Below are 18291 nucleotides of genomic sequence, written 5' to 3'. Positions count from 1 at the left end.
TAAATATTAAACCAACCTTGCGTTACTGGAACAAATCCCACTTGGTCATGATATATTTTTCATATATTGCTGGGTTTGATTTGCTAATTTTGGGGGGGAGATTTTCATGAGTGATTTTGGTACGTAGATTTCTTTTAATATCTTTTGTCTGGTTTTGCTATTAGAGTAATGGCCTCCTAAGATGAGTTGAGAAGTATTTCCTCCTCTGTTTTCTGAAAGGGTTTGTGTAGAAATGATATTATTCTTTAAGTGTTTGATAGGATTCACTAGTAAAGCACCATCAGCATGGAATTTAAGCTAAGTTTAGGTTATTTAGGCTTTTTACTTTTGTCAGTATAGAAATTTGTGTAGAAATTTGTGTCTTTCAAAGAACCAGCTTTTGGTTTTATTGATATTCTCTAGTTTGTTTTGTATTTCATTGATTTCAGGGTTAATTTCTATCATTTCTTTCTACTTACATTTGTCTTCATTGTTCTTTTACCAGTTTAAGATGGAAGCTTAGATGATTTGATTTCAGATATTTTTTTCTTTTCTAATGTAAGCATTTAAAGGTATGCTTAAAAGCACTGCTTAGACATACTGTGTTTTTATTTATCATTTAGGTCAAAATATTTTCTGAATAGTTTTACTTGATATAGAATTCTAGGTTTAAAAAATATTTTTTTCCTTCATCATCTTCATTTTCTGGCTTCTATCTCTACTCATTCTTTGTTCCCCAGTATGTAATGTGGGATTTTTTGATTGCTTTTAAAAAGACTTTTTCTTTAAGAGTTTTGTCAGTGAGATTATATAATAGTTTTCTTTATATTTATCCCACTTGAGTTTGACTTTCTTAGAAAGTTCTTGGTCATTACTTGTGCAGTTATTTTTCTGCTCTCTTTTCTTACTCTTTCCTTGTTTAAGTGTTTGATAGAATTCTAGGACTTTACTTCTCTTAATATTGTCTCATAGTGACTGAAGATTTTTCTTTTCTCCATCCTTTTTTCTCTACCTGCTTTGGTTGGGATAGTTTTTATTTGCTTTATCTTCAAGGTTGCTGATCTTTGGCAATATGTAATTTGCTTCAGCTCATCCAGTGATTTATTATTTTTAATTTCATATTATATATATATATATTTTTTTTTAGCTCTACAAGTTACATGTTTTTCCTTTAAAGTCATTGAATATATTTATAATAACTATTTTAAGGCCCTTGTATGCTAATTATATAACATCATTGTCATTTCTGGGTCTATTTCTACTTACTGATTTTCCTTTTTGATAGCAATCAGATTGGTCTGCTTTTTTATATTATCACCCTAGAATGAGCCAATATATTATGCCTTTTTGTTTGTTTTTACTCTTAAATAATCTTCTTTATACCCATTTATCATCTTTTGAAAAGTGAAGGAAAATAGATTATTTTCTATATTTTTCATGTCATTTTCCTGGTGATGGTACTTGGCTGTAATTAATCCTTTTTCCTGCATACTACTTAACATAACCATTTTGGAATTCCAACATATGTTAATGTTCCCAGGATAATTCTAGTTTTTCATCTTTTGCAGGAAATGGCAGCCTCCCATGAACTGGCTGGAGGCTGGTAGGCAGTGTGGCACTTCACATTTAAGAGGGGGTGCGGTTGAGCAGACTGAGGGGCTTTTGGTGCAATGAAAGTAATACTCTTCCAGATATGTGTGATATGCATTTGGAATTTTCTGGAGCTTTTAAATTAACCTTAATTAACTTCCTGAGTGTTGTGAATGCTTTAGAGATGTTTCTTACGAAAAATACTTTTCCAGATTGATAGGTTGTATGATTGGAAAAAGAGCCCCGACTGTGATGTGGCTGCTACTTTAAAGAAGCAGAAAAAGAATACAAGAGATGAATTTGAGGAGCGAGCAAAGGCTATTATTGTGGAATTTGCACAGCAGGTAAGAAAGCTTTCCCTTCTTTACGAAGAGACTATATCATAGAATATTTTTTCTTCTTTTACATTGTCTTTATAATTAAGTCACTATTTTCATTAATACTGGTTCTGTTCCCCTATTAATGGCAATTAGCATTTTCATTCTTTTCCCTTCTCCCTTTTCCTTTTAAAATCTTTATTTCAAGACCTCTCTTTGTAGTCTGAATGTTTAACTTTGAAAAACCAAATTGACTTGGAAAGAAACTACTTTTCTGTGATATGGTTAATACCTCCAGGATATACATGATCTAAGTGTTTTTGAGGATTTTTCAGAATGAAGAGCCATTATTCATCCAGCTTCTAGTTAGTCATTTCTGTTCTGGAGACCTCCTTCCACCACTCGGCCTGTGGGAATGACTTTGCTTTTTATGTCTCTAGGGGTTGAACGCAGCTTTGTTTTATGAGAATAAAGATCCCCGCACTTTTGTGTCCTTGGTACCTACCTCTGCACATACTGGTGATGGCATGGGAAGTCTGATCTACCTTCTTGTCGAGTTAACTCAGACCATGTTGAATAAGAGACTTGCACACTGTGAAGAGCTGAGAGCACAGGTGATGGAGGTACTGTCAGCTTTTCAGTTTATTCCTCCCCCCACCAACCCCCAAATAGGGTTCTTGGGTGGGGATGTCTACTAATTTAGATTTAATCTCAACATGGTGCATTGTAGCCTATATTTCACTCCCTTTGCAATAAATGTCTCTTAGGTTAAGGCTCTCCCAGGAATGGGCACCACTATAGATGTAATATTGATCAACGGGCGTTTGAAGGAAGGAGATACAATTATTGTTCCCGGAGTAGAAGGGCCCATTGTCACTCAGATTCGAGGCCTCCTATTACCTCCTCCTATGAAGGAGTTAAGAGTAAAGGTAAGTCAGGGTGGTAAGCGTTGGCACGTGTGGACTTGCACAGTGTTTAAAAATTCTACTGAGGTTGTTTCCTCACTTCAAGAGCCACCTGGCTTAATACACAACACACACCCTTCACTGGTTTTATTTTAGGTGTCTTCATACAGGAGGGACCATCCATCAGAGTAGAGATGTGTGAAAGTCCTTGTTTACCAACTAAATTTCTCATAAAAATCAAAAGTACATTGTTTTCGTTCTACACTGGTAGCTAGTTACTAGTATGTTACTGGTTTGTATGCACCTTCTGTTCTGTGACTTGTCTTTTTACTCATTCTGTAGTAGCTTGAGAAACAGAATTATTTAACTTTAATGTTGAATTTATCAGTCTTCCATTTGCACTTACTGCTTTTTGTATCTAGTTTAAAGAAATCTTGCCCTGTCCCAAGGTCATGACAGTATCGTCTTACATCGTCTTCTACCACTAACCACTTTTCAAATAAACGTGATAACAAATGTTTTGATCTCTGTAGAACCAATATGAAAAGCATAAAGAAGTAGAAGCAGCTCAGGGGGTAAAGATTCTTGGAAAAGACCTGGAAAAAACATTGGCTGGTTTACCCCTCCTCGTGGCTTATAAAGAAGATGAAATCCCAGTTCTTAAAGTAAGTTATTTTATTTTTTCCTCCAAAGCTGTTTTGAGTTGTACCTTGTGTCAGTAGAGCACACGCTAAGAATGATGAATAAAATGGGCATCTTTGTCTTTGTGAAGACTTACCTGGTGGTCTCTTAACAAACAGTTGATGCTTTTAAATTATTTCACTTTGTATAATCATGAATTAGCATCTTAAGAAACTGGAAAAAGAACAATGAAGACAAATGTAAGTAGAAAGAAATGATAGAAATTAACCCTGAAATCAATGAATAAATGATAATTTATATATATTCAAGTTAGAACATTTTATTTAAATAAAAAATGAACCAGAAGCTAGAAGAAGTTTATTCCTTTTTTTTTTTTTTTAAAGATACTCAGCTATATAGATGGAACTAAAATAATCTCTTACTAGGTTTTAGGAGTCATTTTAAAGCCTGTTTGCCTATTTTCAGGAACAGATGGCACACATGAGCCCAGCGGAGTTTCACAGAAGCAAACATTGAGACATATTTATTCTCTTGCCAAAGAGAAGATACCACTGTTCCCAGCACATGGCTCTTGTCCTATGCTGGGACCATTATTCTTTAGGCAGCACCCAGTCACTGTCGCCAGGGAATCGGCCCCCTTAGGGCCTATGAGAACAGGGCAGGCATCCCTGTGGCCAGTCTTGAGTATGGGTGGACTTGTACATCTTTAATGGCATCGACATGGTTGTTTTACTTATTTCTGGTCAAAATCTCTTCACCTTCAAAGGAGTGATGATGGAGTAAAGGGCTGCTGAGATTAGGGTATTTCATCATTAAATACCTTTGGGCTACTGTAACATATTACATTCATGTAGTACTAGTTAAATTTAGAGGATTCTTATTTATCACGTCATTTCATTCACCCATCTACTCTGCCAAGTGGTGCAGAGGTTAAACATATTTCGACATTAGTAAACCTAACATAGACAGAGGTGAAGTGGGATACAGCTCAGTTATGGCCGCCAAATCTCTCCTTCCTTTCCCGTACAGGTTCTGCCATGCCTTGCCCGTCCTAAGCCTTGGTTTCTTATTTTCAGATGAACACCTAATCAAAAACAGGAACAGTTTAATTCTAGGCTGCTGAGATAGAGGTGTATTTATAACCTTGTCAAATGTAATCTTTTTTCAAGGATGAACTGATCCATGAGTTAAAGCAGACACTAAATGCTATCAAATTAGAAGAGAAAGGAGTCTATGTCCAGGCATCTACACTGGGATCTTTGGAAGCTCTACTTGAATTTCTGAAAACATCAGAAGTGCCCGTAAGTAATGGGACCCGACTCCACGAGAGTCAGTGGTCGGCATAGTTTATGGCGCTGTTCCTGTTACCCAACACAGGCAGTTAAACTAGGAAACTCCCTTTTTACAGTATGCAGGAATTAACATTGGTCCAGTCCATAAAAAAGATGTTATGAAGGCTTCGGTGATGTTGGAACATGATCCTCAGTAAGTAATTTCTCTTCTGCTGTAAAGGCTTTTATGTCGCCTATCTATTTTATTTTAGTAGAACTGTTACGACATGGTCTGTGTTTCATTGAATGATCTTTGATGTGTTTTAACCTTTTAGGTATGCAGTAATTTTGGCCTTTGATGTGAGAATTGAACGGGATGCGCAAGAAATGGCTGACGGTTTAGGAGTTAGAATTTTTAGTGCAGAAATTATTTATCATTTATTTGATGCCTTTACGAAATACAGACAAGACTACAAGAAACAGAAACAAGAAGAATTTAAGTAAGTTGGTGATTTTTACCTACTTTGGATCTTTGGTAATAAAGTTGATTATTTGAGGATTTCCAAATACCAGCCAGGTGTGTAGACAACAGAAGCGTGGCACTCGCTCGTCTCCCGGAAGCTGCATCCTCAGGTGGTGTGTTATACGCCACAGATTTGGCCCACCTGAGACACTCCAGCAGTGTGTGAACGAATCCTCTCTGTAACATTTCTGCTTAGTTTTTAATTTTCTTTAACTTGGCAGACCTAGGTTGCGTTAATGGGTGAGTAGTTGCTACATCTGGGGACTTTATCTTGCTGGAGTTCCTCATCTGGAGTTGCATGGAATGGAGGTAACACCGTGAGAGTGTGGAAAATTAGAAAGAGAAAGGAGGCGAGGCATTCCTTGGCAGGTGTCATTCCTCGAGCAAACCTGACAGAGCCTGTGGTGCTGGGGAGCCCTTGTCAATGGACCTGACCAGGTCCCTGCCTCTCGGAGCTTAGGGGAAGACAAGTGAAGAACACATGAGAAGTTGGGATAAGCGCAGGATGAAGCAGGGCAGGGCCTAGATAAGGCGAGGAGAGCTGTGGTTAATAGTGTGGTGGGGAGGCAGCTCAGCTGGGGAGAGTGAAGCGAGCCGCCCAGACACCCGGGAGGTGTCAGGTGGAAGGACAACGCCGGCCAGCAGGGCCGTGTTCAGAGGTGGAGGCAGCCACAGTGACCCTCGGGGAGGGTGGCAGGAGCTGCGGTAGAGAAGCTGGCAGCACCCATACCCTGTAGGACCCCGTAGGCCACAGGCGGGGTTTAGGGGGCTGCTGGTTAGAGCCTGTCAGGAGGCCCCCGTAGTCCAGGCAGGACGTGGTGGAGGCTCAGACCAGCGTGACCAGAGGGAGGGACGGCTCAGTCTGAGGTACATTTTAAAAGCAGACTGGTAAATACTGGGATTTAGATTGAGGTGTGCTCACTTTAGATCATGAAACCTGAAGGGGAAAGACTGAAATTTGATTAAGAAAACGCTACAAACCATTAAAGCATTCTAAGCATATGCTTCATAAGCACAGAAATAGTGTCCTTTTGGATCAACTGATTTGGGAACGTGGTAGAGAAAAGGAGGATGTGGTTTGATACCAGTGTGGTCCTCAGAATAGGCCTCACACGGGCCCCAGGACACACCTGATGGTGGATTCCACCGAGGCACTCAAGCTCCATCTCCAGGGGCGGGGCTCAGCCTTTGGTCTGGGCCCAATGTGCTCCTGTGATGCAGCTGCTTTGAGGGGAGGGAGGAGGATGAAGAGAGGATGCAGCACCCTAGGGACCCCTGAGCGCCGATGTGTGGCCTTCCTGCTGCCCTCAGCTGAGGGGAGAAGAAGCCTCATATTCACCTGCATTTGCTTTTTTATGCTTCGAAGTGATTTTGTAAGCTTAAAAATTCTTGGGTTTTCTTTTTTCCTTTTAGACACATAGCAGTATTTCCCTGCAAGATAAAAATTCTGCCTCAGTTTATTTTCAATTCTCGAGATCCGATAGTGATGGGCGTGACTGTGGAAGCAGGCCAGGTGAAGCAGGGGACACCCATGTGCGTGCCTAGCAAAAATGTAAGTTCTGTTTGTACTTTTTAGAAAGTGTGTCATCTCTTAAAGCAGTTCTGGGAGTCAAGAGTGATAAAAAACTGAAATCAAGCAGAGCTTGTCACCTCCTGTAATTTATACAAATTCAGTATCAGTGTTCCTTAATCAGTGTTGATTCTCAAGCACCTGGTGTCAGTGCTTCAGGTAATGAAAGTTGCAGAATTATTGCCCTTTAAAAGTTTTTGGTGTTTTGAGTCTGGGGAAAGCTTAAAAAATAGTATAATGGACACGCATGTCTTTCCTCTAGCATCATAGCTAAGAGAAAATAACATTAATTCCATAAAATCCTGTAGTTCACAGTTCACATTCACTTTTTACCAATTGTCCCAAATGTCTTTAGTAACGCTGCTTGCTGACCTGGCCCAGGGCTCCTTCGAGGTGCACTGCATTTGGTTATTAGTGTTTTAGTCTCAGTGATGAACGGTCTGCCATTCTTTTTAAAGAAGAGTCCAGAACAGCAGTTCCACAGATGATTTCTCAGCTTGGATTTGTCTGGTTGTTCCCTTGTGACTAGATGCAAGTTAGAATGATTGGGAAGGATACTGTGCACACAGGTGCTCCTGCGTGCCTCTGAATTGTCACACGGGTTGTCACTGTCGCAGTGCAAACTTGGGTGATCAGAGAAGGTGCTGTCAGCTCAGCATCGCCATCAGAGACAGATCCTCGCCCGCTGTACTGACTCAGTCACCTGGAGCACTGAGAGTCCCTGTGAGCTTCCCAGCGGCTTTAACCACCATTGACAGTCCTCGCCTGAGTAGTTATGACATGGATGGTGGCAGTATTGTGATCCCCCTTTCCACACGCTTCTGTAAAGAACCATCCCCCACCCCGGCCTTTTCATTAGGTATCTGAAACACGCCGGGTTTTTTTTGAGACCCCCGTTATCCAGCGTTTGGTCACTGGGAGCCCGTTCAAGCTGCCTTGTGTCCTTGCACATAGCACTTGGGGCCCTTTCTTCCTTTGTGGTGCAGTAAGGTGCTCCAGGCTCATCTAGGACTTTCCCTGCCCCAGACTTGGTTCCTTTAGTGGGAGACGGCACCTGACGTCCTCCGAGTGCTGTGACTCACTGCTTCTAGGAGTCATGCTTCTCTGCCAGTGGCTAAGCTAGGACACTTACTGACAGCAGTGATCGCCTGTGTGGCTTCGGCCAAACCAGGTTACCTGTTTTTACTCTCGCTGCCCAGGCAGCAGAGTGGGATGTTGTTGTTGTTGCCTTCCCCAGACTGTGACTGAGGTCAGGTCGCATCCTCAGAATGAGCAGCAGAGTTCTCAGCATGGCCGCCGGGGCCCACACAACGGGTCCCTGCCTCTCTGCCTGCATCCCCATCACCCCAAGCTCATTTCTGACTCAGAACTTGTGTGCCTGCTGGCCTCTCTTACTCTGGGAGCTGTCATGTGGAAGGGCAGGGTGGAAACACGTCGGATGGACAGAGCACTTTCCACGTGTCCCAAAGCACACGAGCGACCTCCTTTTGTCCTCACAGCCATCTTGTGAAGGCAGACGGGGTGGGGTGGTATCACCCCCAGTTCTCCAGTGAGAAAAATCACACTGCGGAGAGACCCAGAGACCAAGGTGATAGAGGGGCACAGGGCCCAGGCTCTGCAGCTGGCTCATTCGCTCCAGTTACATCAGTTGTCCAGTTTGGGCGCCTGTGACTGCCACGATTCCTCTGCCCACATCGTAGTTTCTGTTATTACTTTACAGTTTGTTGACATTGGAATAGTAACAAGTATTGAAGTAAACCATAAACAAGTGGATGTTGCAAAAAAAGGACAGGAAGTCTGTGTCAAAATAGAACCCATCCCTGGTGAATCTCCCAAAATGTACGGAAGACATTTTGAAGCCACAGATACTATCGTCAGTAAGGTAAGCATCTCACTCAGCAAAAGTGGCCCCTTTTAAGAAAGGGGGCCGTCGGCTCTTCTGATGGCCTTTACTCAGGAGCTGAGGGCTTGGCCTGTAGCCTGGCCTCCTGACAGAGTGCCCGCTAGGACTCTAGGTCGGATCCCCAGCAAACAGATGTGCTGGCATTCTGCTCCCAGAAAATGCAGGCAGGCAGGCTCTGGCAGTTTCTGCCTGAGCTTTCCATCTGTGATGAGCAGGATCTGGTAACAAACTCCAGGGCCACATGCTCCTCTTTGGCACTTGTTACATTGTTTTGTTCACTGTGTGCCTTGGGCCTTACAGATCAGCAGGCAGTCCATCGACGCCCTCAAAGACTGGTTCAGAGACGAGATGCAGAAGAGTGACTGGCAGCTTATTGTGGAGCTGAAGAAAGTATTTGAAATCATCTAATTTTTCCACACGGGTCAGGAATTGGAATAAATGCAAAATGGTGTTGTAATACTACCAAGATAAACAAGGCAAAAAATGGAATGGACCTATCTGAAAACTGATGAACTAATTAAGCATAGAAGGAAAAAAAATAGGCGTATAAGATGTTTTCCATGAGAAACCAAGAAACTTACACTGGTTTGACAGTGGTCGATTACACGTCCCCACAGCTCCGGCGTGCCTGCGCACTCGTCCACGCCTTTCCCAGTCCTCCTCTACTGGCTGCTGTTTTAAAGGTTGCCCTTCCCCAAATTTGGATTTTTATTACAGATCTAAAGCTCTTTCAATTTTATACTGATTAAATCAGTACTGCAGTATTTGATTAACCAAGCTTCTGCAGATTTTCTGATACTTGGGACTTTTTTGAGGTAAGAAATACTTATTTATGCATACCCTTCCCACAGTGGTGGTTTTTTTTTTCTTTCCCCCCATGCGTTCTTCTGCCGTATGGCCTTAGGAATTTTTTAAGATAGAAGATTAGGCGTTCTGGTATTTATCTGCTTTGTGTGAAACCACGGTGTAAAGCAAAACTGGCTGCCACTTACTGCTTGTGTGGTCGTGAGAGTCCACTGTAATCAGCACAGTTCTGAACTCCAATAAAGAACCCAGACGTTGACCCGCGAGCTCTGCTAGGCTTCATGTCAGCGTAGCTGCTCTTCTGCGAGTCTCCATCCCCGTGCAGCTCGTTCTCTCAAACTATTTTTATTAACTATCATACCTTGTGTACCAGCACATGTTAACATTAGGAATTCTTATACCTCCATCTTGGTCTATTTTGTCCTAGCAAATTCCATCATGCATACATTTTCTGATGAGACAATCAATAGGGTGTTGATTACCTGTTTGGACTTAGTGTAAACACTGAGTTGTTACAGAGGCATCATAGTGGTTTCTTCATATTAGTCTGATTGATTGAAGCTAGTTTCTTATGGTTTTCCTGAAGAATGTGGGAAGTGGGTCCCTGAGGTAAGAGATCTGTTAGCATCAGAGTAATTCTTCTGGCAGATCCCTAATATCTGACTACCTATTTATAGCACAGTGTTGAATGAAGTCAGTGTGGGGTGTTGTTGGAAGAAAAATGTTCCTGAGTATTCACTGGCATAGAATTAATTATAAACTATTTTTAAAGTGTTATGGCATAACATATAGCATAGAAAAATACTTTTATATACATTTGAAAATCTGGACCATTCTTCATTATGATTGAAGTTTCTCAAGGGCCAGTAGAGGCAAAGACAAAACCTCTAAACCATCTGGGGGACATAATTTTTCCCAGGAAAAACTTAATCTTCAATTGTGTGTGTGTTCTAATTCAAAAATATGTAAATTCCTCCACTTGGAAGAAGTAAAGAAGATTTTCTTAACATGTTCCTGTGTTCATGCTTTGGGTCAGGCGTGATCAGAGTATTTGGAAGCTTTCTTTACCCTTGCTTGGAACAAGTAGAACACCAGTCTGGGCCCCCTCAGGCATTTCAAAGCTTAGCATGAAGCGTGTAACGGTCCAGCCGTAATAGTTCAGGATTTGCTTCCTAAAGGATTCACAAAAAGGAGCCTGTACAAAATATACATACAGTTCTTTATTAAACAACTGTAAACACTTCACTGTAAAAATCCATAAAACTTTATAAACAAACATTTTGTAAACAGAATCTATGCTACAGTAAAAGAATTAACACAGTTATTTACATGCAATACTGACAATTTTGGCACTTATTGAAAAGAAATGTACAAAAACACGTGGCTTAAAAAGAAATTTAAAATTATAAAACTCAGAGCGTTACTATCATGCACTTTGCAAATACCTCACAAGCACTTATGGCACAGCTAGCGGAGAGCAGCAGGCTCCCTGGTAACGTTCATGTAACTTTCAATGTGCTTCCGTAGGTTTGCTGTAAAACCACCTGAACATTGTCTAGAATAAAGTCAAATGCCATATTCCAAACCGACTCCACCGACTGCTGCATCAGCCTGCAGGTGAGGAGAGACAAGCGATCAGGAAAGACCCATTCCTTCAAGAATCTGTTTAACATATATATTTGATATTTAGGGTTTAAGGGTTTTAACGTCTCTATATAAATACACTCAAAAACGTACTTCTATGGTTTAAACTCTATAAACCTTGAGAGGAGGAGCAATCTCGTCGTTTTGACCGTTTTATGCTCCCCAGTCAATGTTACGGCACCTCTTTCTCTGGCATTCAAAATACAGGGCTTCCCTTTTCAGTAATGCTGAAGAGCAGTTACCATACCGCAACTGATGGCCAGAAAGGGCACGGCTCGCTCATCACCTCCCTGCAGTAGCTGTGGTGACAGACATGCTGTCTTTTTTTCCCCTTTGGGTAAAGCACCGAGTAGTTACCTTTTCATGTATTTTATAACTAGGTCCAGTTTTTCCAAATCTTTTTCCTCTATTAGATCAGTGCAGTATTTCACAACTTGCAGAATGTCTTCTTCCATTGGATCTAGAGAGGGGAGAAATCTCAAATGAGGACCAACTTACGCTTTTGAAGGAGAAAGGGCAGCGATCTGCAGGGACCAAGGAAACTATGTGCTACGATAGTGACTCAGAGCTGCCACACGAGTGGGCTGTGGTAAGGAACCTTTCTGAGCCGCCCACAGAGGTCAGAAGGTTGGGGGGGGGGGGGCTGGTTTACGCTCATTCGATTTAGGAAAATAGTTCCTCTGCAGAGCTGAGTTCATGTTCTGTAGTCATAGGACATCACATCTCAGTACCAGCCAGGCCAACCTGAAATGGTAGTTATCCATTCTCTGAGCAAGGTCTTCACATCACTGAATTCCACAGCTCCAGCTAGGTTGGGTGCTGGGGGTCTAACACAAGCAGACGGCTCAGGCTGCAAACCAGAAAGGCCAGCAACACCTGAAGTGGAAGCAGAGAGTTCTCCCTGTTAAGAAAACAAATAATAGAAAGTGCTATATTTACATAACATCGAGTACATAAACATCCGATGGAAGGAGAAGGTCAAAGTTTAAAAAGCATGAAAGAAATTACCAGAGGTTTCTCAGAGGCAGGACCTTCATGTTTTAGAAATCCATCAACTAACTTCTGGGGACTGCCACAGGCCCCTGGCAGAGTTTTTGCAGGACTGTTAAGCAGCATATTTTTCAAAGGGCTCTGAATCTTTCTGGGGGGACTGATGGAGCTTTTTTTCTTGTTTCTTTTCTTTTCTTTCACCGCTGCTGGTTTTAACTGCAGTAGCGGGTTCTTTGGCACTAAAAGAAGATGGACATAAGATCCTCAACACAACATGCCCGGAGAGCAGCACGGGCCCCTTCCTCCTCCCAAGAGCAGCCCTGAACACACGCATGCACACAGCACAGGCCTCCCTGAGGTGGCCCCGCATTTCCTAGGGTTGCTCAGCCACTTACTGGTGATATTTGGGACCTGCTAGTCTATACGGGGCTCGCAGCAGTCAATGAAAACTCACAGGCGAATTCCTTCCAGCAGTTCAGCAGGGCAGTATTCTGTTTTCATTTTAAATGTGGTATTTGTGACGCATGTTCAGAAACCATCTTCACATTCTGGGCTTTAAACCTACATCCTCTGAAGGATCGGTCTCAAAGGACAACTGGCTTGACAGATAATCAATTCAAAAGATTTCTGGGTAATAGCTTGTTCAGACTTTTAAGTCAAGAAGCTACAGATACAAATCCACCTAGGACTCTTGACAGCACTTAACCTGTACTGCGTACTAGTTCCGTTCCCCTGATGTGAAGAGCACTGAACATGACTAACAGCTTAAAGACTTGGGCCATCATATATATATACTACAACAATCAAACAACAGTTTCATGTCTCACATCTTCACTTCTGTTACGTGTCACTTGCAAAGCTTACCGGATGTGCTGGCCTGCTGCGGGTGAAGGGTGTTTTCTCCCTGCCTTTGTCTTTGATCATAGGCTGCTTTCAGCTCCTTCTGAAGCTCTGCTGGAAGGGCCGCAAACACCTCAGGGTCCACCTGGTGGAAAAGAGAAAGTTCAAAGTCAAACCTGAGCTGACTCTATATAGGCGGCTGGTTTATATTTTTCACAAAATAGACTTTATTTCAAATCATACTTTTCTGATCTGTATGAATTAGGTCCTCAGTGTCAAAGCTCATAAATAATCCTCACAAGGTTATAGGGTGAGAATAAGGAATACAGCTTTGAATGTGAATTGACCTAATTAAAAAAACAAAACAAAAACACTGTGCAGAACCACCAGGGCAAGAAGCACTAGTAGGAAATGAGAAGCAAAACGCAAGAAAACAGGTGCACATGTCATGTTTTTCTTAAACATCAAACTCTGATTGTGTTACTGTCCCTAGTGTACGGTTACACATCTTCACCCTGGCACTTGAGTGTGGCCCAGGGTCTTCTCAGGCCAATGAAACAGAGTGTTTCTGTCTTTGGGGTGGAAGCTGTGAGCGTCCACACCCCATAGCCTCCCTCTTCTCTGCCCTCTGTTGTCCATACTTGGCTGCTCTGTCAGTTTGTGTCCCGCAGGTGATGCGGAGACAGGCCATCCCTCCTCCCCCAAGGGACGGAGTCAGCCACTGGGAGGTTAAGGGGCAAAGGAGAAAAGGAAAAGAGAAGTGCCCTGAGCTGGGAGCCAGATGGCCGAGGATATTCACACTATGGTAGAAGGGCCTCAATTCAATTCACCTGTGAAAATGCTGGAAGGGCTATTACATTAATTCCCCCATCGCTGTTAGATTCTTGAGGTTCCGGTATTTGTAACAACACTGTCCCAGCTGGCTGTGGCAACACCCCTGTGCTGTAGCCGTTTACGGGCTCTCTCCTCCTGTCGCCAGGCGGCTGCCCCTGCTGCGCAGCACACACTTGCTCCACCTGCTCCCGGAGATCAGGTGGAAGCGCTTCCAAGACAGACTGATCTAGCTGTAAGACACCAGACAGATGCTGAGAGGATGCATTTCCAGAGTTCATGCCCCACCTTCCTTTCCATTGCAATATCATGGATAGTGAACACAAGGTGCAGATCATCAAGCTAGGAGAGCCACCCCCAAACCAGCACGTTTCTGAAACATCTTGGTCTTTTGCCACTGATGCCTGGCTGGTCATGTGTGGACTCGAGATGACAAGGGCAGGCCCCTGGCCGGTACCCCAGGGTCAGCTCAGCCATGTCTCCTCACTGAACCTCCTGCACAGGAACAGACAGACAGACAGGCGGGCCCTTGTCAAGCTCAAATCTTAAACTTTGCCCAGGGGAGCGGCCAGTGCCTAAGGTGCATGTCCATTTCTGGGATGAGGTCAAGAGTCCTGGGTCAGAGGCTTGTTTACCTTTCAGACAGGAGACTGTCTGCCCCCAAATATAAATTATATTCGTCTGAGCAGCAAGCTAGGAAAAAGGGATTCTAGAAGCTCAACTCTCCAGCCTACACACTAGAATCCTCTGCCCATCCATCCCTTTGAAAACAAGCAATTACCATACGCCAGTAGGCCAGTCTTACCTCGCTAGGAGCCACCATTTTGGGGTAGCTCGCCAGCACCAGGGACCTAGTGCAAGCATTTCTCAATCGCCCCTTTCCCTGGCCTCACAGCCAGCACATCCCACCACTTAGGGGAACAGAGAAAACTGATTTTCCCAACAGAGCTTGAAGTGCTATGTAAAGTTTCCAAGAAGCAAAAATGCCAACAGCATACCACGTTTACAGACCACACCAATGGAATTAATAGCTGGTGTCAGGAAAATCATTTACCCTATAGAGAGAACTGTTTGCAAATCATGCAAGAGAAACCTTTGACAAAAGACCTCTACTAATGAGCAGCAAAGCCGTGCTGTTGACCAGAGCTGTGTCCATGTGATCACAACTGTGAGAGGGAGGTCCAGAGGCTGCCGACAGTGGCAGTTCACAGAACGGGCTTTCTCATCCATGTTTTACAACCCGCGAGAGTCGCAAATCTTTGCAAAAGCACAATCTTGCCCTGAACTTGTTTCCCATTTGGAACTAACACCATGATCCACCCTGTCAAGCTGCCCTTTCTCCCTTTCTTGGCTGTACTGATAACTTAAAAACATCATTCCTACTGTAAAACTACTTTTGCACTGACATCATATTTACAACTATAAATACATACCTGGGAAGGTGATGGGACCTCTATACTCAGGTTAAGTCTTGATTTTAAACTGATGGGAGAATGTAGACCATTCCATTTCCCTGAGGACTCGGCTTTGCTAGTAGTAACAGGACTGACACTTGATGTCAGATGTGAAGACAGAGATGGCAAGAAAGTGCAAGTTCTAGAGGCAGATGAAACTTCCAGATCCATAGCAGCCAGAAATACTGAAAACACAGGAAATGACGTAAAATAGCCTCTTCGCTGAGGGGGAGGGAGGGGAGGAAGGGTGCACTTTAATCCATTACAGACAAGGCTTTATTACTGATTCATCATAATTCAGAATGTCAGGGTGTTTCTGAGAGTCACAGGCAGCAAGGCTGGACGACCTGTACACTAACTTCCCACTCCGGACGGTATAAGCTCCAAACGAGAACCACGCTGACAAGCACTGACCTTCCTTGTGCTCCTCTTCCGTAGGCTTCTTAGCTTTCTGAACTTGGAGGAGGTCAAGGACAGAGTGTGACCCACCAGGACAGTGGCTTGACTGAACTGCTGGGCGACTGGGACATGCAGAGGGGTTTGGATTAGTCGGAACCAACTGATTCACATGAATCCCAACCTAGAACCAGAATAAAATAGGTTTCTAGGAAAAAAAGTTAAATTCAAACAGCCTTTTATACAGTTCATTACAAAAACAACTTCTATACTACCTATACTAGCTACTCTCAATTTTAGAGTATCTAATCTACCCAAACATTATCTCTTCAAAATCAAGAACTCCAAAAAAGTGGAATACTGTACCCACTGAAGTTCTCATCAATTGAGTTTTTGTGTTTGTTTATTTTTGGCCACGCCGTGCGGCCTGTGGGCTCTTAGTTCCCTGACCAGGGATTGGACCCGGGCCCACGGCAGTGAAAGCGCCAAGTCCTAACCACTGGACCGCCAGGGAAGTCCCAATTAAGTTTTTAAAATAAAACTTGAACAAAATTTAACCAGGGGACAGTCTACTTGCAACCTTACTTTACCTATCATTTTTGTCAATAAAAACCGGGAGTGGGGGTAGGGTGGGCAGTGGGTACGCGGCAGGTATCCGCACAGATAAGCACCGCCCCCTGCCCATGACAGTACTCCAGGGAGGAGGATCATCACTGTTGGCTTAGTGACTTTTTTTTTTTTTTGCGGTACACGGGCCTCTCCCGTTGCAGAGCACAGGCTCCGGACGCACAGGCTCAGCGGCCATGGCCCACGGGCCCAGCCGCCCCGCAGCATGTGAGATCTTCCCGGACCGTGTCCCCTGCAACAGCAGGCGGACTCTCAACCACTGCGCCACCAGGGAAGCCCGGCTTAGTGACTTTTTAATCCTTCCACAACACCCATACCAAGCGAGTAACCATCCTTTACTCACACACAACCTACAAAGGTTAATCTTTAAGAAAATGAAGGCTTTCACATTTTTGATGCCCTCTCACTGATCATGCATCCTCACGTGCCCATGGTAAACTCTCCCTTCTAGATCATCGTTTATCAGACATCAGAACAAACTTCTGATGAAAAAGAACCTTAAAGGTCAAGAAACATTTGCAGCTTCACACTCCCTCCAGCCCCGTCTCCTTCTGCGGGAACCAGAGCAGGAAGCAAATAACGCATGTTAAGATAGGTCTTTGGTTGTTTAAAAGAAAGGCACTATAAAAATTCAAGATATGATACTTACTATTCTAAGCAGAAAACAGATTTCAGAACAAATGTGAATTCTTAAATAAGGAGACCAGCTCAGATGAGAAAGTCGTTTTTCAGTTTCTCTTACATTTCATCAGTGGAGCTGCAAAAGCTGCATATAAACCCCCTGAACAGCACCACGACCACCCTCCGATCAACCCTCAAATAAGAAAAACATTACAGAAAAGCCTGTTTTAATATGTTACTACTCACCCCTCTCATGTCCGATATGTTGAGTTTCATTGTATGAAACATGTTTAGTGCAGCCCTTCCAATTATTTTTGCACTATCCGTTGCCTGGTCAAGAGTCACAGTCCTGTAAGTGATAGAACTAACTTTTTTAAAGGAACAAAAGCTACATTCCATATGTATTCCCTGGTACCTCAGTAGTATGGAACGGTTTAAAGAGTTAAAGTTGTAAAGCAAGTTATCAAAAAGTTTAAATTTTAAAGTATTAAATATGATCCTTAAAAAAGCAGGAGATAGTCTTCCTTCAAGGAAGCCAATAATGCTAAATTAATTACATTGGCAACAAGTGGGAAAAGAAAAATCATCAAGAACATTGGGACTTTCAGAGAGCTGGTCAACCAAAAATAAGTTGAGAAAAATGTTTTAAAGAAATGTACTTCAGTTAATGTATATTCAAATATAAGCATATTATGTTGCAACTAAAGCCTGAGCAGTAAATACAACGTTTTAGATTCCCAGAGATGTTTTAGGTTGCAAGATTTTCTTTGTTGAGGTATGGTTAATATTCAGAAGAGAAAGATGAATCTCCCGGATTCTCCTGACTCTGTTTTCAACATGTGAATATGCCCAGTACGTGGGCATGCGGATACAGAAATGTGTGGACACCTCTGAGGAAGGAAGTATGGTGGCGCCCTGTCTAAAACCCAGAGAGACTACAATATGCAATTTCTACATCTGTAAGAACGCCTCAAGGGGGACCAGAGAACGTGCCAGCAATATCAGGTGCCCAAGACTACATTTACTCTCTTTTCTCAGTACTATGAATACATTATCTATTTATCTATGAAAAGTACCTATTTCTTTAAGGAAATCATTTGCAAAAAATTTCCATTGGTTTGTTACCTAATGATTACCTTAAATTTATTTCACACAGATAAATAGAGAGTAACTTAAAAGCAAGATTTGTAGTGGGCCATAGTGGTTTAAACACGTGTTTATCTTCATTTCTTTCCAAAACAACACTAAATGGACTTGAAATTGTTTTTGAAAGGTGTAAACTCTTAAAAGATAGAAAAAGGACAGAAGACAAGAGGAAAAATGTCAGCCATAATTTAGAATACTCAAATGCCTGCTAAATGCCTAAAGCAAGGCACCAACTTTG

At 42.7% G+C, this 18291-nt stretch overlaps 2 protein-coding genes across 15 annotated transcripts in view; one reads left to right on the top strand and one right to left on the bottom strand.

Moving 5' to 3' along the window:
* The window catches only part of EIF5B (eukaryotic translation initiation factor 5B), a 69419-nt gene extending 58904 nt beyond the window's left edge, over window positions 1-10515 (top strand). For all 6 annotated transcript variants that reach the window (XM_067704171.1, XM_067704169.1, XM_067704168.1 and 3 more), the window contains 10 exons: window positions 1782-1913; window positions 2327-2509; window positions 2654-2815; window positions 3325-3456; window positions 4603-4734; window positions 4842-4918; window positions 5040-5204; window positions 6641-6779; window positions 8518-8679; window positions 9001-10515. In XM_067704171.1, coding sequence (XP_067560272.1) covers window positions 1782-1913; window positions 2327-2509; window positions 2654-2815; window positions 3325-3456; window positions 4603-4734; window positions 4842-4918; window positions 5040-5204; window positions 6641-6779; window positions 8518-8679; window positions 9001-9108 — 1392 coding nt within the window. In that variant the 3' untranslated portion in view covers window positions 9109-10515. The remainder of the gene's footprint in view (window positions 1-1781; window positions 1914-2326; window positions 2510-2653; window positions 2816-3324; window positions 3457-4602; window positions 4735-4841; window positions 4919-5039; window positions 5205-6640; window positions 6780-8517; window positions 8680-9000) is intronic.
* A 182-nt stretch (window positions 10516-10697) lies between these two features.
* Window positions 10698-18291, bottom strand: part of REV1 (REV1 DNA directed polymerase) — an 84092-nt gene continuing 76498 nt past the window's right edge. For 8 of the 9 annotated variants that reach the window (XM_067704176.1, XM_067704175.1, XM_067704174.1 and 5 more), the window contains 9 exons: window positions 17154-17256; window positions 15678-15843; window positions 15243-15448; window positions 13809-14042; window positions 13003-13123; window positions 12157-12377; window positions 11893-12049; window positions 11506-11608; window positions 10698-11115 (listed from right to left, as the gene is read on the bottom strand). In XM_067704176.1, coding sequence (XP_067560277.1) covers window positions 11004-11115; window positions 11506-11608; window positions 11893-12049; window positions 12157-12377; window positions 13003-13123; window positions 13809-14042; window positions 15243-15448; window positions 15678-15843; window positions 17154-17256 — 1423 coding nt within the window. In that variant the 3' untranslated portion in view covers window positions 10698-11003. Of the gene's footprint in view, window positions 11116-11505; window positions 11609-11892; window positions 12050-12156; window positions 12378-13002; window positions 13124-13808; window positions 14043-15242; window positions 15449-15677; window positions 15844-17153; window positions 17257-18291 lie in introns of those variants that run through there. The other variant, XR_010934336.1, reaches the window with a different exon arrangement.

This window comes from Pseudorca crassidens, chromosome 14 (genome assembly GCF_039906515.1).
Source record: "Pseudorca crassidens isolate mPseCra1 chromosome 14, mPseCra1.hap1, whole genome shotgun sequence".
NCBI classification, from domain to species: Eukaryota; Metazoa; Chordata; class Mammalia; order Artiodactyla; family Delphinidae; genus Pseudorca; species Pseudorca crassidens.
This window is presented reverse-complemented; position numbering and strand designations above follow the sequence as displayed.